Genomic DNA, 27,129 nt, shown 5'->3' on the forward strand with positions numbered 1-27,129 from the left:
GACCCTGGGCAAGCAAAATGGCACTTTCAAAGTTATTTTTTAATAAGTGGTGTTATCAGGCAACTAAAATGCAATTTCAGCATTCATAAAATGCTAAAATATACTAACATTGGAGTAAATGGTTTTGAGGATTGTAGTTTATGGTACTAGCAAAGACTTGAGCGCATGAACTATGCTCTCATCAATTTGTATAAATCATGGTTATATCTCTGGCATCTTCTTGGATTCAGTTCCATCTCATTCAGATATTTTCTGTAATAACAGTCTGAACAAATTGTACATCTTCAGTATGTAATCCAGGGGAAATTAGGCTCACATTTGTATTTATGCACTTCAACCCAATTGATTTCAATGGCAATTAGCTGCACCTCATCTTCTCTGGCTTGTGCTGTATTTACCCCCTCCAGATCCCCCCCCCCATACACATATAATGCTCATTGATTGCAGGGGACAATTCTGTATGCCTAATTAATTACATTCATAGAAGCTACTCTCTCCTATAGTACAGTCTATAGATTTGTTCAGATCACACGACAAACCTTGAAATGCTTATTTATAAACCCACTCATTTGATCTACAAACCAATAAAACAAGCCAGGTTTCCCTTAAGGTCTTTTTGTCCTGTCGAAATCAGGGAGAGCAAGATTACTTGAGTGCACAAATGCCAATTTAAATGCTTTATAGATTTTCTTGACAGAATCCTCAAATTCTTTACAGCATTGCTAAAATACAATCAGTAGCATTATGGATGATAAGGCTATCAATAGCTCCTAGACCTGATGGCTATATGCTATCTTCCGTATCAGAGGCAGTATGCCTAGGTACGCTAGATGCTGGAGAACTTGAGCAGGAGGGTGCTGTTGCAATCGTGTCTGGTTTGTGGGCTCCTCACAGCCGGATAGTTGGCCACTGGGTGAACAGAGTGCTGGACTAGACTGGCCTTTAGTTTGATTCAGCATGGCTCTTCTTATGTTCTTAATATAAGTGGAATCCAGTCTATGGGGGACTTTAATGCCACCTTTTTTCAACAAGTTGGAAAAGTCTAACTTGCTTCCACAGAAGCCAAAAATTAATGTTGTCTAAAACTGTTTCAGAAATACAAATCTATCTAGGAGAAAGATTGCAAAACAAATATCATATAAAGCATGATGCTGGTAGAGGGGAAACACATCTTGATTATCTCGATCCAATGCTGACTTAGGTGTAATTTTCAATTGTTTCCCTGTTTAAAACAAGAATACTTCATTTTTTAATGACAAGATGAGTGGGTCTCCCCTTAAATAAAGATTTTTCCCCTTTTATGTACAGCTGTTTGTAATCCTGTTTGTCTAAATGGCGGGACCTGCATCCGGCCAAATACATGCGCTTGTCCATATGGCTTCTTTGGACCTCAATGTCAATCTGGTAAGTTGGTACAATATAAGGCTAATAATGCAAATATACCATTAATGTATGCCTTCACATGACATTTTTACATCCATACATACTACAATTTCATCCAAAACAAATCCTATATCATTTGGCTGGCATATTGTGTAGATCATGTGTTTAATAACATTTTAGACTGAACTGGTATTCTAGTTTTAAGTTGCTCCGAACAAATTTTAACAACAAAGTGGAATGTGTGAAAAAATATATTGCGTGTACCCCACTACAAATGGATCTGTAATTTGTAATTAACTGAACTTCAAAGTATAAGCGGGGAAAATGTCTCACAGTGTAGAAGATCGCATTTTATTATTCCATGTCCCAGTGTATTCACAGTTATAGGAAAGTGCCTGATACTCAGCTGCATTAATCTAAATTCAGTGTAAATGAGAAGGGCAGACTATAAACTACTTTGCTACTTTACCAGCCAGAAGCAGAGCTCTCACTAACTGATTTGCTTTTATACCGACAGTCACAGACCTACAAGAGTCTTTTTCTTTTCTTTTTGGTCATCTGACAGACTGTTGGTTACAAATGCAGTATTTTTGATCTAATCTAATCATTTGTAATGCATTTGCTGGGAGAGTTTTTAGGCCACTGCAATAATACATAATTCCTTCCTGGCAATGTGTTACAGTTGTTTGAAAGAACAGACATTTTGTGATATATAACCTGTTCCATTCTTTTATAGTTTCTCTGGTTCGCTCTGCCTTGTGTTCCAATCCTCCTGAATAATAGTTTAACTAGGAAAATTGTTTCTGGATCTGGAAAAATAAAGCATGCACAGTTTGCCATAGCATTCAGTTACTTCAGCTCACTGGCATATTACCCTTCTCTGCATTGTCAAAGTGCATCAGGGCATTTTTAGAGCACTGAAAATCTTTAGATGATCATGCATGTGAACTCATTAAATGGATTCGCATGATCACCATGGCTCGTTGTGGCTTGTTTAAACCATGACAGGCTGCCTATTCAGGCCCTGGCCTATCATGTTTTGCAAAGCCAGTGAGGGTGGTTGGTTGGCATGGTTACCAAACCACCCAAATCGCTACAACACCCCATCGGTTCTTGGTCATTTGTTAACTAAGCCAGCAACCCACCCTTGCTAGGTTAAGATGATACAACAAGCTGCAGAGGGATATAAATTTAAAAGGTAGAATATAAATGTAACCATGAATTGAATAATTGCTGAAATGCTGAGCTACGGATAGTGTTACTGCCTGACCACTTTCTAGTGAGATCAAAAGACTCTCAAGGCCTCTGAATCTGGCCCTTAGCAGTGTTGAATGGCTAACCCTTTACCAGTACTGCCACACCTCCATCATGCCTGAAAACAACCACAAACAGCAGTGAAAACACAAGAGGTACTAATCCAGAGTCCAAGATCTTAGCATGGGTACTGGCTTACCATAGTGTCGCCACATAGCATCAGGCTGCTATTGTCTGTTTTGCTGCTTTCACTCCCATTACTAGTGATGTTACTTTCTTCCTTTACTTTTTTTAATCAGCTTTTTGCAATCCTCCTTGTAAGAACAACGGAAAATGTATGAGAAACAATCTGTGCTCCTGTATGGAAGGTTATGTTGGAAGAAGATGTCAGAAAAGTAAGTTTCTCACTTCTCTTTAACTTTCCAAATATCTCCTGCCATAGAAATACATTATTGTCCAGGGAGGTTTCTTACTACAAGCATGTTAAACAGGACATTTAGCTTGGATTAATGTACTAATCTTCCATTTTTATATCACGGCACGTATATCAGTAGCCTTCTTACGAAAGGAAGCACATCTTATTACTAGAGGTTTGCTTATACCATGTCCCAGTGTATTAATGGCACTATCATTGCATCAAAGAAATGAAAGAGTTTAAGCCTATTTGGTTCAGATCCTGTCTATGTATATATTTAAATTCCTTCCAAGTGAACCGAGCAAATCTGTAGTGTGAGATGAGCTAATTAGATGGCATTAAACTTAGTCGGGAAAATTATTAAAGCCCAATCCACAGCCACTGACTGAGACCATCCAAAATGTCACTACACCATCCTTCTAAGCTAATTAATACAGTTAGTTAATCAGGTTTTTGCTTTGCTTCTTTGTTCCTATCAGTCATAGCTCTCTCTACACCTGAGCATATCTATTCATATTTGATTCCTGTATCCTTAAGGGGGGTTTGTTATTTTGGCAGTTGTACAAATTCTGCAGCACTTTCCTGTGTCTGTCGTTCAGGGGAATTTGAGACAGGTGAAAATTCATTCTTTCCAACACCCCTCCTCCCCCGCTTGACATACACACACACTAACTTGAAAGTGGCAAAGAGGGAGCGGTGAAATAGCCACATGTGGCATGAAAAGGCCGTATATTTCCAAAGCAATTTAGCTTTCACATGCAAGAAGGGGGGAAAAGGCAATTCAAACTTTCCTTCCAGCAATGCAAGCTGCCTTCCTTCCCACGTTGCCTTGTTACTCCCTTCATCCGACAGAACAATTCAGCACAATTCTAACACAACCTGATAGTAGGGCATGGCTGAAGGAATCTGGCAGGCAAACCAGTAGGGAGGGAGAGAGGGAGAGAGGGAGAGAGAGAATGCCTTCTGTTTGGCATCTTGTTTGAAAGGTCAAGGTACATTAGGAAAGTGCTGTTTCTACCTCAAAAATATATTACTGCTATTTCTCAAAGCAGGCCAGTGGGGGTGGGAGGAATCAGTTACCACTGACTACTGTTTTTAGAAAGCCTTCACCTCATTTGTCTAACTCTGCCTACCTACACAGTATTGCTTCTGCCAATTTACACTACTTTCAAGATGTTTACTGGGAAAAAATTCTGTATTTTCTATAGAAAGTTTTGAGGTAGGCAGATAGCTTGTTCACAGAGGCTCTTATAAAGCATAATATAATTCAGATGAGTGCCTTTTTAGGTGTAATAAACCAATACAGAAATGGTCTGTGGCCACTTGTGAACTTAAAAGTCAATTCTTGTGCCTGCAGTGGCAGAAATACACGTGACCCGCAAATGCAAGACCTTACAAGATGGAAATCCATATACATGAAATCTTGTTTTCTCTCTCCCAAATGCGATGATTGTTCATAGGCAATCATTGTTACTCCCCTGCCAAGCATGATGAACTAATGGAGGATTGTCTCTGGTGATGGCTGTGACTTTATAGTCCACCTGGGGCAAACTCACAAGACACCAGTGACACACTTCCTCCAGGTTGGGGTGTTTGTGTGATAGAACCTGTGGTGAAACTGCACTTGAATAGACCAGGTATCTGTCAGAACTCGCCAGGTCCTTTCAAGGGTTTGGGATGCTTCACTATTACAGTAAGTCTCATTCTGCATGCCTACAGGTGGAGCATGACCAGTAGTACAGTAGGTCTCTACAGATAGAAGAACCTGCTGAGACAGCCAGAGCCAGGAGAACTTGCTAGATTACATTAAAACTTCCACTGAAAATAATATAGAACACCATCTCTGTTGAAATGAGTCAAGTGGATTTGCAACAGACAGGCAGAATGTCCATGGCTCACCTGCCATCACAGCTAAACATTTCTGTATGATTACAGTAGTACAGTAGATCTCTCTGCAGAGATCATTGAGAGATATCATGGCTGCAATTGTATAGTCAACTGCTGTCCTTCCTGAACTTAAGTTTTGAATAGATAGTATAGGACTGTGAAGTTTCTGCAGTCCCAAACTCACTTACTAGCCCAGGGGTAGGCAACACAGTACCCATGTTCCCCCAAACACCTTTCTTAGTACTCTGCAAGGTGCCCTATCTCTCCTACTTATTTTTTAAATTAAAAAAATTCTTACCATCACCTAGGACTGCTGTGAAATAGGTTTCTGGTGGTGATGAAAACTCTGGGTTCAAAGGAGTTGTTTAGTTTGTTGGGACTCAAAATCCCCTCTGCTTTCTACTCAGTCTTGTGAGCAAGTTATTTCTCATAAATAATAGTAATTCATAATAATATGTAGTAAAGTGACCCCCTTCTTTGAAATGTACGAAAAAAAGATATCAATCAGATTTGACTGCCAAGCCAATTTCACGTTTAATTTTCTTTTGCCAATGCAGAGCAAGTAATTACTGTAACTATTCATGTGACCTCTCTTTCTGCCTAATTGGCATTGCTTCTTGCAGCCCCCATCTTTTTTTTCTTGATCACTCCAGCTCACCTGCCTTCACTGTTATGACAGATGATTTACTTAGTATGGTAGCTTGGGGGGGGGGGTGTCGTTAAAACAGATTTGTTAACTAAATAGTCCAGGCAGAATAGTAAATGAGACACCAGGAAAATTCTCTTCCCTCCCTTCTTTTCAATGGTTTTAAGCATCCCATTTCTAATTGCTAGCAAATTGAATTCCTTTTCTCAGTTTCACCTTCTGCTTGATACCAAGAATATTGTACTTGGCATCATGGGGTCTAGCACATGTAGTTCTAACTCTGTTTAATACTGCAATCCAATACACATACATGGAAGTAAGTTCCATTGAACTCAGTGGCACTTCTTAGAATAAGGGAGTAAGCTTTATAAATCGATCTCAAAGCCAGCCTTCAATCACAGTTGGTCCTTGTCATGCCCCTCAGGGGAATCCTTATCAAAAGATGATCTGGAGCCTCCAGAGCCATATGATTCTGGCAAACAAGCCATTTCAGGGGACCAAGAAGCTCCTGAGTCCTAAGTAGAGATGGCTTCAGATCTTCCTCCTCAAAAGAAGGAGCCATCACGTACTCCCTGAGATTGCTGGCACCTGAAAGTACAGGCTAAGACCACAGGCAGGTGAAAGAATGCCTGATTACAGAAAAAGATCCCAAAAGAGTTGTATGACTCTTTTCTGTTTAAACATACATAGGATTCCAACCTAAATGTATGAAGGTATTTGTTTCTAAGGCCCTTTTAACACCATATATGTAAAGCCATTTTTATGTAAGTGGTCACGGTTCCACATGAAAGACCCATGGTGTCCCCATGGTGTTATTTCATTTTTTTTCCAGTTGCATGTGAGCCCTGGTAACTTTTAAGTGCCTCACCACCAATTTCTGACATACTACTGAATTCTTTGTTTTCCTTTCTTTGTAATATTCTCAACTGAAGTGAGCAGGAAATAACAACAGCTATATTACTGATTATCAGCTTAAACTGAAAGAACTAAGCACAGGCAGCACAACAGTGAGAGATGGCAATCACCATTAATTAATTTTGGGTTTATTTGTGGGCTTGTTCAAGTGTGCAGCATATGGTTTCATTTCCTTTGTTCCACAATTTATTTATTTCAGCTTTCTCTGGCAGCTGCCATTGTGCGAGGCAGAACATATTCTTTACCATGTCTCTGTCATTCTGTCTTGTTCTTTCTTGTTTTGAGATGTCTTTAATTTAAAATAAAAGGCATTCAGGTTGAAAGTGGATGTTGATTGTTGGTGTAAACAAACATAGCACTGAAAACTGTAATGTAAAGCACACTTCTCAGATTGGCTGGAAGCTGAAGCATAGGGATTTCAACACTGTATGCTTACTGACAGACAACCACACTGTCATTATGTTATACAGACACATGCAAGCAAACTGAAGACGATGCCAAAACTGACAATAAAACGTCCGATTATGCATCAGTTTCTGTACAGTCTCACTATATTCTGCCTTGCTGAAAATCCCATTCAGCATCCACAAAGGGCTAAAATGACAAAAGCTCTCAAACAACATGCATTTCTTGGCCAATGATATATCAGAATAATATGAGTTGTGCTTTAATTTTAAAGAAGTAACTGTACCTGAGCATTGTTTATTACCCTCTGAGAACAACAAAAAGCAGGCTGAGTTTCAGTCCCCCCCGCCCCCACTTCTCCATATTTTCCTATGTGGGGACTTAACTGAGAGTGGGTTGCAAAGCAAAAAAAGGTATGTGATTCTCTCACTGCCTATTCTTATTATAAAGTCTTGGATGATAACAATGATGATGATGATGTCGATGTCATCATTGGTATTTATACTGATCAGGGACATTAGAAGAAACTGGGCTGCTTGGTCTTCTTCTACTCATTCTAAAAGAACTTCTATTGGTTCTTGGGTAAAGATCAATTGAAGGGGGTCTTGCGTCATGGCCATATGTTACTGGCCAAAGGCTGTGGCCAGCAGAGCACTTTGAGAATTGGTCGGTCTGTTGCAGCTGGAATCAGGTGAGAAGGAGCCTGAGAGCATCTCTACATTAAGGAAAAAACCCACACTCTTACCAAAGTTTTTTTTTTCCTTTCGGTCTTTTCATGTTCACTATGGGCCCCACTAGATGGCAAACAACAGCAATCATGGATTTTTATTTATTTATAATAAATAAATAAATTTGTAACTGAAAACTTCCCCTTAGGCCAGTGTTCCATAAAGTTCAATGAAAGAACACCACCTTGTGTTAGAATTAATCCTGTGATTAATTTAAATACTCCATTATCTCTGTGGTTTCTTTTAGCAAGATTAGAGTGGGAATGCATGGGAGACATCCTGGAGGTTGACGGCATCATGTAAATGACTGGTAAACTTCCATGAGTGGCTAATCATGAGCATGCAATAAATCACTCACGTAGAGAAGTTGTGAGAGAGGAAAACAGAAGGTTGAAGGATAAGGTAACAACAGGCAAAAGAAAATTCAAAACTGAAGAGACTACAGCTGGGCTTTAGGGGAAGAGTTCTAGTGTGAAGATAGCCTGGAAGGAGATGGAGCCAAAGACAGTCGCTGGTGACTAGGAGTTCCAGAAGAATTGTACTTAAGGAAGCAGAGAGTCTTCAGCAAGAAGGCAGCAGAGAAACTAGAGCACGAGTCTTCAGTGTGATGACTAGGGACGTTTGAGGATTTTGTTTAGTGCACATGTCAAAGTGAACTGACCTGATGCTGTTATCCTTCAGATTTTGCATGTCACAGAGGCCACACAGCCTTTCAGTGAGGCACTTGTTGGGAGCTGCAGAATTCCTAACCATCTTTCATTATACCCTGAACACCTCATTCACCTTCATGCTGCCTCTTCTGACAAATGATATCACGGAAAGGTATATTATTTTTGTCAGCCGTGGTTCGTGACCATATTTAATATCAATTACATAAAGTTATCGACATTTTTTTTTAAAAAATGTACTTTGACAGTGAATCCCTGCGTTCATTATATATTTCTCATATTATTCTTTGCTGAACTGATTTGACCATTGCTGTTGTTGCCCCTTCCCCTTGAAAATGAATCAAGAAGATGTGCTCTCCTCTCCTACTACTCAATCATTTATCATTATTTTTTCACATTACCACCCAGGGGCTGCACCTGATACATTCCATTGTTTTGCTAGCTCAGAATATATCGCTTGGAGGACACTCTCTTGCCTTTCATGGAGGTGGGATAGATTATTGAGGTCAACTTACCAGCCTCTCGGGGGCAAAGAAATCCAACTATATCTTCCTACTCCGCACTGCAGAACAGTTCTGGTCTTCCCTTATCTCTAGTATTGCTCAGGCTATGTGATGACAGGTAATTATTGTACTGGGGCTAAACAGAATCTAAATTATAGTTTCAGGAAAGGTTAGTTAGGTACACAGACCTTCAGTTCTCCTGAAAGGGCCCAGATAAAAGTAAAGGGCTTGTAATTGACATCAGGAAACTGATTTAATATTCTTCCTTCACGGGATCCCTCACTTTGTCTCTTATAGGGAAAAACCAGAGAGGTATTAAAGTGAAAGCACAGGCCCTTTGTGCTAAATTGTGGTCTAACATAAATGGTAATCTTATTAAAGAGATACAGGGTGTTACAGGATGTAAAGAGGATGAAATTCTCAGCATAGTGTGTAAATGTCAATTCAGTGCTCTGTTGTATAACCAATGCTGGCTAGATACTGAACATAGCAAAGCTTGAATTGCTATTGCTAACTTAAAATGCCATTAGTAGCATAAAATGTCAAATGGATAATGTACAATGATCCAACTCATCTGGGCCGGGAATCTTTGATGTATTGCATGGGCATCAGTTATGTATAAATAGATTGTTAATTACTTTGTACGTAGGCAGCTTTCAAAGTAATAAAAAGAATGCTAATGTAGTCCTGGGGGGCAGGATACAGTTTTATAGGCATTTCATTAGGATAGCTATATACTTTGAGTGAATTGTGCACTTGGCATCAGCCTTCGGATGCCCCCCACAACTGCCATACCTGTGGCGGGGGGGGTGGATTGGCTTGCATGGTGGGAAAAGGGGAGGCAGAAACAAGATCACAACTGCTCTTCAGACAGCTGTAGCTGCTGTGGGCAGTCCAATTTATTTATTTATTAAATTTATATACCACCCCATAGCCGAAGCTCTTTGGGTGGTTTACAAAATGCAGTGTTGTGGTAGGCAAAAGTTGCTCTGGGTGGCTGTTCCTGTCCATCACGAGAAGAAGCTGGTGAAATCTTGTGACACTTGCAACTATCTTGATCTTACAAGATTTGGCATGAGCTCTTTGGCAAGCCCTATGACCTATGTATTATTGACCAGAGGTGTGACCGAGGCCTGCATGTGGATTGGTCCCCTGAAACTGCAGCCTGCTTGGGTTCCCGCTGGTCACAAGTAAGTACTGTGGGCTTGCAGACAGTAGGGATCTTGTGGTAGTGAATGCCGTAGTTTAAGTACTTCTTTTTATCTGTCCTGAATCTCCCATTGTTCAGTTTCATGGGATGACTCCAGATTCTAGTAGTGTGTGTGTGTGTGTGTGTGTGTGAGAGAGAGAGAGAGAGAGAGAGAGAGAAGTCTCCCTATCCACATGCTCCACACCATGCATAAATTTGTTCACCTCTGTCATGTGTCCCCTTAGCCTCTTTTTTCCCCAAGCTAAACAATCCCCATTGATGTAAACTTCCCTCATGGGGGAGCACATAGGGCAGCCATCTGTCAGGTATGCTTTAAGGTAGATTCCTGCAGTGAGCAGGGGGTTGTACTTGATGGCCTTATAGGACCCTTCCAACTCTACAATTCTATGACTATTTCCAGGAATGAGAAGAACCAAACGAGTAATAGAAAAGGGGAAGCAATGGCAGCTAACAGGCACAAATAAACATGACAAAAGAAGGGAGAGCATTTAAGATGGTTGAGCAAATATTTCAGCCCATCAAAAGCACTAGTTCAGCCTGGATATTGAAACTTATTACCATTTATTACAGCCTTAACAGCAATGTAACAACGTTCTTTAGCCCTTACAAGAATTTATTTATTTATTTATTTATTACATTTTTATACCGCCCAATAGCCAAAGCTCTCTGGGCGGTTCACAAAAATTAAAACCATCATAAAACAACCAACAAGTTAAAAATACAAATACAAAATACAATATAAAAAGCACAACCAGGATAAAACCACGCAGCACAATTGATATAAGGTTAAAATACAGAGTTAAAACAGTATAATTTAAATTTGAGTTAAAATTAAGTGTTAAAATACTGAGTGAATAAAAAGGTCTTCAGCTGGCGACGAAAGGAGTACAGTGTAGGAGCCAGGCGGACCTCTCTGGGGAGCTCATTCCACAACCGGGGTGCCACAGCGGAGAAAGCCCTCCTCCTAGTAGCCACCTGCCTCACTTCCTTTGGCAGGGGCTCACGGAGAAGGGCCCCTGTAGATGATCTTAAGGTCCGGGTAGGTACATATGGGAGGAGGCATTCCTTCAAATAACCTGGCCCCAAACCATTTAGGGCTTTAAATGTCAATACCAGCACTTTGAATCGGGCCCGGACCTGGACTGGCAGCCAATGAAGCTGGAAAAGGACTGGCGTAATGTGATCTCGCCAGCCAGTCCCTGTTAGTAAACGGGCTGCCCTGTTTTGTACCAGCTGAAGCTTCCAAACCGTTTTCAAAGGCAGCCCCACGTATAACGCATTGCAGTAATCCAAACGAGAGGTTATCAGAGCATGGATAACTGTAGCTAGGCTATCACTGTCCAGATAAGGGCGCAGTTGGTATATCAGCCTAAGCTGATAAAAGGTGCTCTTTGCCACTGAGTTCACCTGTGCCTCAAGTGACAGTTCTGGATCGAAGAGCACCCCCAAACTACGGACCCGATCCTTTAGGGAGAGTGCAACCCCGTCCAGGACAGGGCAAACATCACCTCACCGGACAAATGAACCACCCGCTAACAGTACCTCCGTCTTGTCTGGATTGAGTCTCAGTTTGTTAGCCCTCATCCAGTCCATTACCGTGCCCAGGCACTGGTTCAGAACAGTCACTGCCTCACCTGGGTTTGATGAAAAGGAAAGGTAGAGCTGGGTATCATCCGCATATCTCCCCCTTTTTGCTCTTAATTAAAAGTACATGGACTAAAAGGTTTTATTGAGAACATTGCAATAATAATAATAATAATATTGCTTTAAGGTTATTTCTTCTTAACAGAAGAGGTTTTTTATATACATATAACAAAAGAGTAATTAAAAGCTCTGTTTCCTATGGCAATTACACGATGGAGCGTTTTTAGATAAGATTTTTCTCTTGGTAGGTAGGGAGAAAACTCTGAATGCTCATGATCTATGGGTCAATATATGATGCATTTCTGCAGGAATGATGCCCTGAATCTTTTCAAAGTCATGGTTGCTCCTAGGAGGATTAGGTTAATTCAGTTTGTTTGCAATGTCTGATAATTTATTTAGTTTCCCAATGAGAGGCTGTAACATTTTGTTTGCTATTTTGAAATTGGAGTTTTTCCATAGAGGCCTACAAGTGGGATCTAGAAAAATTGGAGCTGGTTATCATCAACAAATGTTGAAGGCTGCCTTATGGGTATTAGAAATGGAATTGTATTTAAAGATATTAAGGAATAAGAGAATGAAGTTAGGAAAATGAGGCAAGGGAAAAAATGCTGCATCTATTTGCACTGATCGTTGATTGTAAGCTGGCTGTATGTAGCAATAGCTTCCAGTGCATATATTTGAAAAGGAATTCAACAAATGTGATGGTATTTAACTGGCAAAGTGAGTTTGGATAAGTGTTAACTCTAGTAACGACTCCCTTGTGTATATTTGTATTCACAGAGAAAATACAGTCTTATGCACAGTTACAATGCATGTCTACTCAGAAGTAAACCCACTCTTTCTTGGGTTGAACTGTTAAGGTGCAAATGCTCTGGTCACATGCATCTAAGCTGAACAGTCACAGATGTTGTAAACTTTCCTTATAGGATACAACATGGCTTTTATATTTTTATGTGCAATCTAATCCAATGTTCACTTAGAAGTAAGCCCCACTGAGTTCCATGAACCTTATACATAGGAAAGTAAAAATAGGATTGTAGCCCTGATTTTATTTCTTTCACTGTTCTAGTATTAATATTTGTGCATTTTCCACATACACAAGCTTTTTCCTCTTAGAATTTTCAGATTCACAGTTTCTCCCCACCAAACACTCTGCATTTGAACTGTTCCATTATTTGATTCATTTGAACAATGTCTGGAAAGCACTATGATGTTTTCCATCTATCTAGATCAATTGTAGGAAGGTTTGCAACTCTTTAAAACGTTAGCAACTCTTACCCTACCTGGTTTGCTCCAGTTGTGTTGGATTACAACTTCCATCATCCCCAGCCAGCATGGCCACTTGTCATGTTGGCTGGGGTTATGGGAATTGTAGTCCAACATGTCTGGAGGGAACCAGGTTGGAGAAGGCTGCCTTAGAAACCGGGATTATGAATGAATCCTATGACTGTTCATTGAAATTATATAGTTTTGGATATATACATATTAAGGATTGAGCTTCAAATTTGGCTGATCCTGTACTGAATAAGGCCAATTTAGACAGATTTGGGACATTTTCAAATGGACTCCTCTGAAGAAGAACAAATCTGGATTTGAACACTCCTGAAGATTCAGGATTCAGAAAGATAGAAGTATAGACCCTTGTGTCTTTTAAAATTGATATAATTTCTCACCAAGCTGTCTGTATAAGGAAAACACCAGGGTGGTGAGAGGGAGAGGTGTATTTTTGTGATTGACAGCTTTAGCTTCTAATCACAGTGAATGGTTTTACTATTTCAGTCATCAACACAGCTATAAAAATATTTTTCCACTAAATATTCACCTTGATTAGTGAAAATGTGTATATTTAGACATGGCAATGACAAAAAGAATATTCCCGAGTATTTTAGAATATATGACACATAGACATGAAAAAGATTTTGTGTAGTCAAAACAGAATTCTACCAGTATTCCTGAGTATATTGACATAGTCAATCAATGTATGTATGGATGTCTACAATTATATATGTCTACAATTATTGGGTGTGTGGGTGGGTGTGGGTGTATTTTAAAGCATTGAGCAAATTCTATTATGTGTATATTGACTGTGGTGGTGGTGTGCCTGAAAAAATGGTTTAGATTTGTATGGCATTTCATAAAAAGTGTCCACAACAATATATGTGAAAATGTGTCCCCTTTTTTGGACCCCCCCTCCCCAAATTGAAAAAGCTGCTCTTGCACAAAGCCCACTGCACCTATTCATCTGAAAAATTGCAGGTTTGATAGCCTCAGACAGACAACTAACTGCCTTACAAATTTCATCCAATTCTGCCAAGAAAAGATGTTATTATTAGTTCCCTTCTCTAAAAAATAATTAAAATAAATCAGTCATTAAAGGATCAAGTAAAGATATGCAATTACAACTGTGGCTAATGACAGTGTTTCTGTCATAGTAAGGCCAAGGAAAATTTCAGGGTGGATATGGGTATTACCAAGAAGGTATCATCCTATTCCTCCAAGAAGATGAACAGTGTTGTACACAGTTTCTATAGCCAAATAGAAACGGACCTGACTTTTGAGATATTTGCATAATTACATTGCCTCTTGGTCCTAGCAGATATTCCTGTTATTTTTGGTTGCTTATGAATGTGATTTAGAGTTTTTATACCCTGATCGAAGTAGAGGCCTGTGCATAAGGATTGCAAAAAATTACTTTCATTAAAGCTAATGGCATGGTAGTCATTAGTAATGAGGCTGCAGTGCCATAGCTCATGATCTAGATAACACCATCTGTATCGGGAGGGAAACAAAGTAATCATCCCTTCAGTACAAAAGCCAATGCTATTTTAGTCTGATATTTCTTTATATTAGTCGGCTTGTGTTGGGAGAACTAAATTGAAAACCACAGCATACAAAGCATAAGGAAAGTCCATTCGCTGGAGAAAGGATCTTGTTGGTATTTTATAGAATCATTGAATCATAGAATAGCAGAGTTGGAAGGGGCCTACAAGGCCATCGAGTCCAACCCCCTGCTCAATGCAGGAATCCACCCTAAAGCATCCCTGACAGATGCTTGTCCAGCTGCCTCTTGAAGGCCTCTAGTGTGGGGGAGCCCACAACCTCCCTAGGTAACTGATTCCATTGTCGTACTGCTCTAACAGTCAGGAAGTTTTTTCCTGATGTCCAGCTGGAATCTGGCTTCCTTTAACTTGAGCCTGTTATTCCGTGTCCTGCACTCTGGGAGGATCAAGAAGAGATCCTGGCCCTCCTCTGTGTGACAACCTTTTAAGTATTTGAAGAGTGCTATCATGTCTCCCCTCAATCCTCTCTTCCCCAGGCTAAACATGCCCAGTTCTTTCAGTCTCTCTTCATAGGGCTTTGTTTCCAGACCCCTGATCATCCTGGTTGCCCTCCTCTGAACACGCTCCAGCTTGTCTGCATCCTTCTTGAATTGTGGAGCCCAGAACTGGACGCAATACTCTAGATAAGGCCTAACCAGGGCCGAATAGAGAGGAACCAGTACCTCACGTAATTTGGAAGCTATACTTCTATTAATGAACAGTCATAATTATGTCATAATTATGGACAAACATGCGATGTTTGAATTCATTCTCCCTTGAAGTTGAGGTTTTACACATTTGCCTTGTCTGCATTCCTGAATGTGGGTCATCCCCCACCCCCCAATGGGGACCCACTCACATTTTCAATTGGAGATATGTGCAAATTTAAAAATGTGCTTTTCCCCCAATTGAAAATCTGCATTTCCCTCTATTGGCTAAAGTATGAAAATGCATATTCTGGCAGGGGGGAATTCATGTGTGCATGTGTGCACAGATTCGAAAGTTCACATTTACGCAAATGCTTATTTTTGAACACAGGTTCAAGTTTGGGAAATGGTGAAACTTTCCTGAGAATTGCAAACCTGCTTTTCTTCACATTTGGGGTTGTGAACAGAATATGTTTGCATGATTCTCAACTGGAGCACATTTATTGTACATCCCAAGCGTTTATACCAGTGAAGGACAAAGAAGTTGTCCCAGATGATATTTTTAATTGAAATGTGTTGAGCAATTCCAGGCTGAAGCTTGCCTCTGTCAACCCCCTTCCTTTTTCATGGAAAAGTCTGAAATCCATTTTCCATTTCAAATGTACTGGTATGGTGGTACTCCAGGATGGAGAATCTAGCTGTTCTTAGGGCTTATAAAACCATAGAAAATCATCAGTTATAGTCAATAGTGAGCAATTTAAAATAGAAAATAAAAAATGAAATCCCAACATTGATGTTTACAGTATGATATGATATCAGAACTGTAATTATTTGTATTTATGAAGTGTCTGTCTACTGAATCAGACTATTAGTCCATTTAGCTCAGTACTTTCTACTTGGACTGACATGTGCATTCCAGAATCTCAGATATGGGCCTGCTACAGTAAGGCAAAGTATGCAGTGCTATGCCCACTTACCTGGGAGTAAAGCCCATTCAGCACATGAGCCTTGCTTCTGATTGTGTTCTAACACTGCAGTCCACTTATTTGGGAGCGAGTCTCACTGAAATCATTGGGACTTTCTCCTGTGTAAACACAGATAGGATTAAGTGGTTTGTCTATCATTAGCTGTCTGTCTACAATTTACTCATTTATAAGTTAGTTCCTGGTACACTAGGCTGGAGAAATCAGAAATAGCTGGATGTGACCACGTTATTAACTCCCCAGGCAATAGAACCTGGCCTCAGCCCATTGGCCAAAGAGACTTTGAAATAAATGTTAGAAACAGTGTTTGTTTGGCCATTTTCCTATCTTTTTTTTTAACTACTATAGGCATTTCCAGACTTATCTTGTCTTATCCTTGATGGATAAAATGCAAAAGCTTTCCTGAAATTGTGTGAAACTAATCAATTCTCCACCAGCTCTTGCTGATCCAGATGAATGCCTGAGAATATGTTTTCCAATCAGGAGGGGAATGGCTTTAACAAGAATTTGGCAATCAGCAGTAATAAGTGGTATTGGTCTGCCTACAGCTGCCACCGAAGATTTCTTGTTTACTTTTTCAAGAATCATTGTAATTAATGTCTCTCTCATTTCTCCGCCGAAGCAGTTCTTATTGAAGGCTCCTTGAAATGTCTCTTGCACGCAATGGACCTCAGCAGATTCTAGAAGGATTTACTAAAGCTTGCAAATCCCAAAGTTTAAGACTTCTTCACTTCCAAATTACTTTTTGTCTTTAATTATGCAAAACTTCACTATCATGAACCTGCTAAAAAAAAAGAAGCCTTTTCAAAAGTTTTGAGTATTTCTCAGTTGCTTCCTTGTTTAACTATGCCACACTGCAGGTGTCTGTGATCCAATGTGTATGAATGGAGGGAGATGCATCAGCCCTGACGTTTGCGACTGCCCATCTGGCTGGAAAGGAAAGCATTGCAGTAAATGTGAGTCTGAGCTGCTTCTCATACAGAAGCACTATTTGTTTATCACTCCAGCTTTCAAGTATGAATTGTAATCTTTTTTTAAATCCTAGCAAGCCACGTAGCAAATGATCTAGATTTGCTGGTTCAGGACTTCGAGAAGAAAATAGTTTAATATATTGGTAATACAAATTGATATAAACACTTTATGCTTCTGAATATAAAGATTATTTTTTAAAAAAACAAACACCTTTTTCTATCTCATGGAGCTGCTAGTCTGTTATGCAGTGTTTTTTCTCCCTTTACAGAAATTCTTGTTTTTTTTCATAGCATTAACTGTGAAGTATTGATTTTCGGTTTTACCAGCTACACATATTTCGTTATATTTTACAGAGAAATGACATATTTTGAATACAAAACTACTTAAAGCCTGTAGTAAAAGCCTTTCCATGCTGATATATTCTCAAGGTCATAACAGGCACATTCATTTAGTCTTTTATTTCTGAGGCTGATTTTTGTGTGTGTGTGTGTGTGTGTGTGTGTGTGTTTACATGCTTAAGCCTAACTATATTTGACTGGGATTTGAGGGTGTAATTCAGGTAAATCATCTGATATGAAAATGTGTGGAGAAGTACTTTTCTTTTTCCTCACATGGTTAGTCATTATGATGATGGTGGCAGATCAGAGGAATAAATCTAAAATCAAGATAGCACACTAAACACAAGACTTATTAATATATTGGCTCGATGCCCTGGCTGCTTTGCTGATCATATGACTGAAGATGCAGCATAGGTTTAATGCTAAGGTACAATGCTAGTGTCACTTTTTAGTCTAAAGTATGCCCAAACTAGACTGTACTGTAAAAGGATCATTGCTCAACCATTTCACACACCTCAAAATTGGCCAGCTATATTTCTGGGGTGAGGTGAAATTCTTTTGTGGCAATGGAAGAGAATTGGAGCAGCCACCATTTTATGTCTCCCCGAAAGCCCTATTGTGGTATGTTTTTTGAAGTTTGGGAAATTAAAAATAGCTGCTAACATAAAAATATGGCAACCTCTTTTGTCACTCACTGAGGGGCGCCATTATCATGAACAGCAGTTCAATATCTAAAGAAATACACAAATTTATACCAAATGGGGAGATCATTTTGTCGATGCACTGAGTTAGTTGGTTTTACTCTTGAGTGATCTGGTGCATCACCAGCACTGGTAGCTCAGCAACTTCTACTGTGACTGCCCTCTCTATTGGTGTGATCTGCACACCACCAACTCCCTCTTCAAGCTCATTCATGAAGCTGTGTCTTCTCTGGGCTCTACACCCTTGAGTACTTGTCTGACCTTCACCACCACATCCTCTTAAGCAGCTCAGTGATAGAACTATATGCACACATTTCCATTCTAGCCATGAAAAATTAGTGAATTTTTGATGATCCCTCAACCCAGGAAAGGGGTAAAGCCTTTGTTGAATGGAGTAGTTCTTGCTTGAATATTAACACCACCTATGCGACTACAGATTCAGAAATCATAAGCTGCCCCAGCCTGAATAGTGCATCCAGATTGTTTACAACACTGCTATTGCCACTCAGTACCCTTTAAAGGGCACTGACCTGATTAAAAAATCATTGAATATCCACATGTTTATCTGAAAGTAATGGGTTACTGAGTTAATCACACCAATCCATCAATTAAGGCCTTCATTCCTAATAGAAAATGAAATTTTAATGGCTAGGGAATCTGTCTTTGGAGCAAATCCATGATGAAACTAGAAGTCAGACTAACCGAGATTAAGGGGAACTTTCTAATCATGGAAATTTTAGAATGCTAATTGCTTCATGAAGAATGCTCATTAAGCTCCTTTGAGATTCAACCATTTTGAAAATAATTGTGATGAAGAAAGCACATGACATGTCACTTACTAAAAGGGCTTACAAACTCATGGGGCATCATGCTGATCTTCTCATTTGTCTCACTTCGCCTTCCTCTTTTCAGCTGTTTGTCTTCCCAGCTGCTTGAATGGAGGTGAATGTATCGGACCTAATGTCTGCCAATGCCCAGGAGGATGGGGGGGACTCCTATGTCAGATTCGTAAGTATTTTTGCATTTCAGACAAGTTGTATTTTCCATTTTCCTTTCCCTGCATGGGGAATACAATGTCCTTCCAATTACAAAAATAAGCACACTGTTTTGTTTAGCAACCCTGTTCACATGAGCACCAGTTTGCAGTGAATGTACATGGAGTGAGGGGAGAACCAAGACTTGAGTGGCAGGCCCTGCTCTTGAACAATGCACTTTGGTTTGGTCGCTTGAGCATACTATACAGGCACATAACCTGTACTTGCATGTAGATGCCCCTGCTTTTTGCAGGGTTCTTGACTATGTGTGTACAGGATTCCTGGCTGCAAGTACAGAGCCTGCACACATACCATTTGTATGGCTGCAGGATCAATTCATGAAGCCAGCTGAATGTTTGTGTTTGGAGACAGGACCTGATGCCATGTTCCTGCTCCTCCCCTCTCTGTTAACTTGCATTCACATAAACAGAGCCTGTATGTGACTCCTAGAAGACTAAACAAGGAACAATAAACAAGACCATTTGTCTGGAAGGAATTGTAGCGCCGCTTGTCAAACATGACCTTGTGAGAAAAATCTGTTCAATTTAGACAGGCAAACATGATCAAACGTTAGAAATCTGGAGGAAAGAGGAATATCCCTTTGCTCAGTAATGCCATTGCATTTGCTCTGCCTCAGTTCTGCATGGCTGTTTTCAGAAGTTCCTTCTGTCTTCCAGTTTGAGATTGCAGAACAAATGCGGCAACAGAGTTGGGTCATAGAGAACACTTCAAAATGTCTGTTTCCAATAGAGAGACCCATAAGAGAACTACAGAATGTCCTCTTTTGGCTTGGCATTCAACTTGGGACCAGGCTACCTGAAAGACTGTGTTCTCCCATACGAGCCTGGTGGAGAGGTAAAATAGTGTCTTCTCTGGGGGCCCTTCCAGGCTCCAGAATGCCATAGCATGAGTTGTTACCCATTTTGTGCCCTTCTGCAAGCAGACAAAAGCGTTTTTATTCTGGCAGGTTTTTAGCGTATAAACTTTTGGATTTTTGTCTGTTGCTGAATTGGTTGGGTGCTATCTATTTTATTGTTTTGTTTTGAATTGTGCTTAAATGAATCTGTTTTTATATTATGTTTTAATTAAGATTTCATTTAGAAATGATTTGCTAAAATTGGTGAGTCTCATGCAACTCAGATACAAAATAACCAGAGGTCTAAAGTCTGTTTCAGATATTGCTGTAGAGAAGTGGAACTTTGCCTTCTTCCCAAACTGCTTGATTAACAAATGGGTCAATGAATTGTGTGGCTAAGACCAATGTACAGAAAGAGCAAGGGGGATACCCTGAGGAATTGGCTCATTCACCTTTGCTATAACATATAAATGGGGCAAACATAATATATTTTTGGCATTGCCTGTTGTTCTGATGAAATAAATGTATTAATTTAAGATGCTCTTTGAAATGTATACCAAGTAAGGCTGTAGACATCCCTAATCTATCTTTTAAAAAAACTTCATTGATTTCAATATACTTATTTATTCCAAATGTTTTATTCTTACCCGCAAATTATCCCCAAAATGATCTGGTTAAAACATCCCTACTAAAAGTATATGGTTCTTATTTTCCTTCATTCTTCAAACACACACACACACACACACACACACACACACACATCTCACTGTTAACTGTGTTTTAGATTTACAGAGGAAATAGTAGGAACTTTACTCTAGGGTATGTAGGTTTACACAGAAATAAGACCTTCTAAACTGAATGAGCTTCCTCCCAAGTAAGTGTGCCTGCTCTTGCAGAAATCTTGTACATGGCCACTAACTGTAAATAGGGAAAGGACTTTTCTTTTCTATCTCTCTGTTTCGTCACAGAAGTCAAATCTAGTAAAACAAGCCAGACATTTTTCATGTTGGACAGAAACCCCCCACCATCCTGTAATCCCATTACCATTACCATTTCATGCAGGAAGTGCTTACATGGAGAAATAATGAGCACCATAATGCTTCTGTTAGAAACAAATGACAGACTGCTAATAGCAATATCAACGTTCATGACCACCTGCTGGCTCCCTATGTTGTGACTGATTTTGCCTTAATGTTTCCTCCTATTGTTCTAACACTATGCATCTCTCTCACACACACACACGCACACACACTGAACCAAATATTATCTTGGACCCTCTGAGGGCCTTGCTAGACCTACTAGATAATCCGGTTGGGAGTCGGGGTGAGGCCGCGCTGCAGCTAGCGCGCGCCGTCACCCCTAGCTAGACATAAACACGCAACGGGGCAAGGGAAAGCCCCGTTGCGTGCTCCATGTTTTTTTCTCTTAAAGGGCCATGTGCGCAGGAGCGCACCAATGAAAAAGTAAGTACATTTTTTTAAAAAAAATTAAGGGTTCCCCGCTCCCCCTGCCCCTGATTTCCCCCCCCCACAATGTCTGATGCCCCCCTGCACGCTTGCTCGCCCATCCTCCCCCCATCCGCCATGCCCTATCCCCGTTCTTCCCCCCCTGTCCGCCATGCCCTGTCCCCGTCTTCCCCCCTGTCCGCCATGCCCAGTCCCCGTTCTTCCCCCCCTGTCCACCATGCCCCGCCCCCATTCTTCCCCCATCCGCCATGCCCCGTCCCCGTTCTTCCCCCCTGTCGGCCATGCCCTGTCCCTGTTCTTCCCCCGTCTGCCATGCCCTGTTCCCGTTCTTCCCCCGTCCGCCATGCCTGTCCCTGTTCTTCCCCCGTCCGCCATGCCCTGTCCCCGTTCTTCCCTGCCCCTGTCCCCCATACCCTGTCCCCATTCTTCCCCACCCCCTTCCGCCACGCCCTGTCCCTGTTCTTCCCCGCCCCATCTGCCATGCCCTGTCCCCGTTCTTCCCCGCCCCTGTCCGGCATGCCTGTCCCCGTTCTTCCCCACACCCTTCCGCCATGCCTTGTTCCCATTTCCCCCTGTCCGCCATGCCCTGTCCCCATTCTTCCCCGCCCCTGTCCGCCATGCCTGTCCCCGTTCTTCCCCGCACCCTTCCGCCATGCCCTGTCCCCGTTTCCCCCCATCCGCCATGCCCTGTCCCCGTTCTTCCCCGCCCCCGTCCGCCATGCCTGTCCCCCATCTGCCATGCCCATCCCCTTTCCCTGCTCGCCATGCCCGTCCCCCATCCGCCATGCCCGTCCCCATTCTTCTCCCCCCCATCTCTCCTGCCAGGTCTGTTCTTTCCCCCGGCCCCCATCTCCCCCCTGTGATTCCCCCCCCCGGCCCGATGGACACAGTGCTCCTATGGAATGCGTGGCTTCTCCTGGCTCCTCGTGCAGTGCGTGGCTTCTCCCGGCTACTCACGAGTAAGCAAGCAGCCGGGAAAAGCCACGGACCCTGCTAGACCTTCCGCAGCCCCGGCCTCAGGCCGGGGCTGTGGAAAAGCCAGACCATAAGCAGATCAAGTCCTGCTAGGGAGGACTTAGCCCAGCCCGACCCCGGGATCCCCTGTGCGTCATCTGGATGCACAGGAGGGAGACCGGGCCAACTCCTCGTCTAGCAACTGCCTAAGTATTCCACAAGCATGTCAAATGAAACCAAATTGGCTTACTATAGTTTTCAACTTCTGGAAATGGCTTTGTCCAATATCAGATCACTCAAAGTCTTGAGAAGTAGTTGTGAATAAACCAAGGTCATCAAAGAGCAAGTGATTGCTATCAGCCTTATGTCTTCCAATGTATATTCGTTCTGTAACTGAACAGAAATTACTCTTTCAACAGTGTAAAAAGTTTTAGGTTGGTATCATCAGTAAAGATCCTCATTCTGTATATCTATTTTTTTATTATTATTTGCTTACTTAGATCTATATCTAATTCATAATTTATATTTATATTGGTCTCTAATGTCGACCTAACAAAAGTGCTAAGGGCATTAACAAATATAACAATCAGTAAAAGCTAAAGAAAACTTAAAACGTTTTAGAGAAAAGAATATATGTTTCTAAAAACATTCACCAAGCAAAATACATAAATTATTCATTGGTATTCTTCATTTAAGACATGTTTATACAAAATTAAGTGTTTAGAAGAATAACTGTTTTAAAATTTTATTTTAATGATTTATATGCAGGTGTGTTTTTTTAACATAAGACAAACCCAAAGTGGTTCAGAAGTTGAAATTTACAATTCGTACTTCGCAAAATACAAAAAACTGCAATGATAAAAGTAACTATAGGCAAAAAACAAAAAACAACACAGGTGACCATAAAGGTTTTACGAAGGAGCTACATTTTGGTGAAAAGAACAGAGTGACAAGCCATTTGGGGGAGGACATTCCTTAAAGTTGGCAACACAGTCCATGACTGAAAAAGGTCTGTTCCTATGGGTTCTTATCAAGCTTCATTTGACAACTGTACTGGAATAAGGCCTCAGATGTTGAACAGAGTCTTCCATATGTATCTCCAGGGATACATATGGAAGAAAGTGGTTCTATATCTAGTTGCTAATGAACTTCATTTCTCCTCGACACCACTGTTACATTTATGAAGTAATCATTTACAAAAACAGTGCATCACTTGTGGTCCATCAGGTCACGTACTGCGGCCTGCCAGGAATGAGGAATTTGAGAGCTTGAACCAGAAACATCAGCGCCTTGGGCATGGGACCCAGCCTAGAGGAATAGAGTGGGCTGTGTGAGAGACCAGAAGCCTCAGAGTCCTTTTCTGGCACAGAAGTGAACAACATCAAGTTCTGAAACTAGCAAGCAGCCTGAAGAATCTAGATTGATCATGCTGGTGTAAATTCTAGAAGCCTGGCCTTTTGTACTTGCCTGATCCAGTAGGAAAGGTACGGGAAAGTCCTGAAATCCCATGTGACCTACCTTCTGACACCCTTCAATTTCAGACTAAAATTGCCCCCCCTACATTATTGTAAAAACAGTATCTAAGAGGAGGTGGTCACAAAGGATTCTCTCTCTCTCTGTCTCTCTCTGTCTCTCTCTGTCTCTCTCTCTCTCTCTCTCTCTCACACACACACACACACACACACAGAGAGAGAGAGAGAGAGAGAGAGAGAGAGAGAGAGAGAGAGAGAGAGAGAGAGAGAGAGAACTATTGCCAACAGAACAGTATCCTTTACTTGCTTCACTTCATTCTCTAATTTCCAAAGACATATGTTTCAGTAAAAGGGACCTGGCACAGCAGTGACTGGCAGGGTGAAGCTGATTGGTGGGAGATCCAGGACAAATAAAAGGAAGTACTTCTTCACACAGCACATAATTAAATTATGGAACTCAATACCACAAGATGTAGTGATGGCCACCAATTTGGATGGCTTTAAAAGGGGGTTGGATAAATTCCTGTAGGCGAAGGCTATCAGTGGCTACTAGCCCTGATAGTTGTGTGTTACCTCCCATATTCGAGGCAGTAAACCTGTGTGCACCAGTTGCTGGGGAACATGGGTGGGAGGGTGCTGTTGCACTATGTCCTGCTTGTTGGTCCCTGGACAATGGCTGGTTGGCCACTGTGTGAACAGAGTGCTGGACTAGATGGACCCTTCAGGGGGAACTACACTGCTGCTTTAAAGCACTTTGAAAATGTTTTGAAGACTGTATATGGAGTGTGTCCTGGGCCCCAACAGTTGTCAAAACTGTTATAAAGCATTTTAAAGTGCTTTAAAGCAGTAGTGTAGATCCTGCCGAGGTCTGATCCAGCATGGCCTTTCTTATGTTCTTATGTTGCTCTGAATCAGTCCTTGATGATCAGTACTGAGATCCTCATATGGATTCACTGTGTCTGATACTGCACAGTGTTCTGTTTGGAAATATCCTGGGAATTAATTAGAAAAAAATGAATGAAGACTGTAATAATGGGGAATCTTCATTATTGACCTTGCTGACATTTATGCTGGTAATTATCTGTTCTAACGTAATATTATCGAATACAAACTAACATTCTCATTTGTCCTTCAGGGATATCTCCTTTTTATTCACATGTCAAACCAGTAGCCTCATAATTTCCTGAATCTCTGGCTCTCTTTTCCTCTCTTCTCTTTGCTTGCTTCCAGATTTTCTATTTGATCCATTCAAGAAAGTCCACTCAACAATGATAGTCATTTGCATGAAAATTAATGCTCCGTTATTTTTAGCACACAGGGATAAACTCTTTTTTGGTATGGAGCATTTATTGTTTATAATTTCAAAACGAGCTTGGCTTATTAAACAGCATTCCTTGCCAAGGCTTTACAGAATAATGCCTGTGTCATTGTTAGCGTTTAGTGGTGTAGTGTTCTTTGTAAATAGATTTATGAAATATTCATTTAGACAGACTTCAACTATGTTATCATCTTCTGATTTCCATTCCAATTTTCTTTGGAAATTTTGTAACTTCCAAGAGCATATGGGGTAGAATCTGAGCATTATGGGATATTTTTTGGTTATTTTCCCTTTTAACAAACATAGTGTGGTCCATTAGAACATCTCATTTTCTCACCTCAATATGCATTTCATAATGTGTTTTCTTTAGACTTACGTATATAGCTTAAGCAATGGGGCTTCTCCTGGTCCACCTTTCTGTAGCCAAGCTATCAATAGCTCTACTCCCATTAAAAGTATATTTCTATATAACTGGGTTCCATCTTGAGTATTTATTTATTAATTATTTATTGCATTTCTATACCGCCCAATAGCCGGTGCTCTCTGGGCGGTTCACAAAAATTAAAACCATTCAAAGTATAAAACAACAGTATAAAACCATAATATAAAATATAGAGCTTCTATATCTTTTTGAACTCTTATGTGGAACTAGTAATTTTTCAGTTTTCCCTGACTTTGCATCATAGCAATGGTTCAAGTTGTACCTGTGGTCTTCCAAGTTTCACAGAATTTTAAGAAACTGATGGCTTATACCAGGTACAGTGTAGCAATCTGTCTACAACCCAGTGAATTCTAATCAGAACATAAGAACTGACTTGCTGGATCAGACCAAAAGTTCACTTGGTCCAGCATTCTGTGTCCAGGGCAGGATCTACACTATTGCTTTATAACAGTTTATAATGGTTTTGACAACTGTTCAGGCCCAGGACACATTACATATACAGCTTTTAAACCACTTTCAAAGTGTTGTATCTTGCTTGGTGTAGATCTGGCAGCCAGATACTGATAACAAATATACAAGCAACGCCCTTGTATGCTTCCATGCCTCTCAGTACAAAAAAAAAAAAAAACTATTTTAGCTATGATCAGTGATATCCTTTGATAGATCAAACCTTCATAAACACCCCAATTCTTTAAAAGGTATATAACATAATGACTAGGATTGAATGCCCAGTTTTTAATCTCACTGGGCTCAACCAAGGCAACCCCAAGAGGATTGAATCCCCAGCCTCAGGCAGCAGAGCAGGAAGAGCAGTGCTCCACCACTATTTCCAGGAGGACCTTCTGCCACCCGACTACCCATCAGTAAAAGTGATCTCCAAGGATACCCTTCCCACAATGCCTGGCTATAAAGTAGGACCTCCTGAGATCCAGGCATTTAGGTCTGGCTGGCTCTATGAACAGCCCGTATCAGTTGTTTTTCTGACCAATGCTGGTCTTCAGAGATCTCAGCCACCCATCACTCATTCTAAGAGGATCAGTCATAGCAATATTGGGGTAGGGAGATAAAGAGACAGACATTGTGGTATGCAGGGAAGGGGGATAGAGGGAGAAGGTGGCAAAGAGGATGAGCATGACCAGGAAGGAGCTCCCCAGAGAGGTCCGCCTGGCTCCTACACTGTACTCCTTTCGTCACCAGCTGAAGACCTTTTTATTCTCTCAGTATTTTAACACTTAATTTTAACTTAAATTTAAATTTTACTGTTTTAACTCTGTATTTTAATTTTATATCAATTTTGCTGCATGGTTTTATCCTGGTTGTGCTTTTTATATTGTATTGTGTATTTGTGCTTTTAACCTGTTGATTGTTTTACTGTGGTTTTAAATTTTGTGAACCGCCCAGAGAGCTTCGGCTATTGGGCGGTATAGAAATGTAATAAATAAATAATACATTATCTAAACACCATTGGC

The 27,129-nt window shown here is 40.8% G+C and overlaps 1 protein-coding gene across 1 annotated transcript in view; it reads left to right on the forward strand.

Moving 5' to 3' along the window:
• Positions 1–27,129, forward strand: part of LOC134393285 (von Willebrand factor D and EGF domain-containing protein-like) — a 282,594-nt gene that overhangs the window by 236,787 nt on the left and 18,678 nt on the right. The window contains exons 26-29 of the mRNA XM_063118315.1: positions 1,309–1,404; positions 2,937–3,032; positions 16,968–17,063; positions 19,031–19,126. Coding sequence (XP_062974385.1) covers positions 1,309–1,404; positions 2,937–3,032; positions 16,968–17,063; positions 19,031–19,126 — 384 coding nt within the window. The remainder of the gene's footprint in view (positions 1–1,308; positions 1,405–2,936; positions 3,033–16,967; positions 17,064–19,030; positions 19,127–27,129) is intronic.

This window comes from Elgaria multicarinata, chromosome 2 (genome assembly GCF_023053635.1).
Source record: "Elgaria multicarinata webbii isolate HBS135686 ecotype San Diego chromosome 2, rElgMul1.1.pri, whole genome shotgun sequence".
Classification (NCBI taxonomy): Eukaryota; Metazoa; Chordata; class Lepidosauria; order Squamata; family Anguidae; genus Elgaria; species Elgaria multicarinata.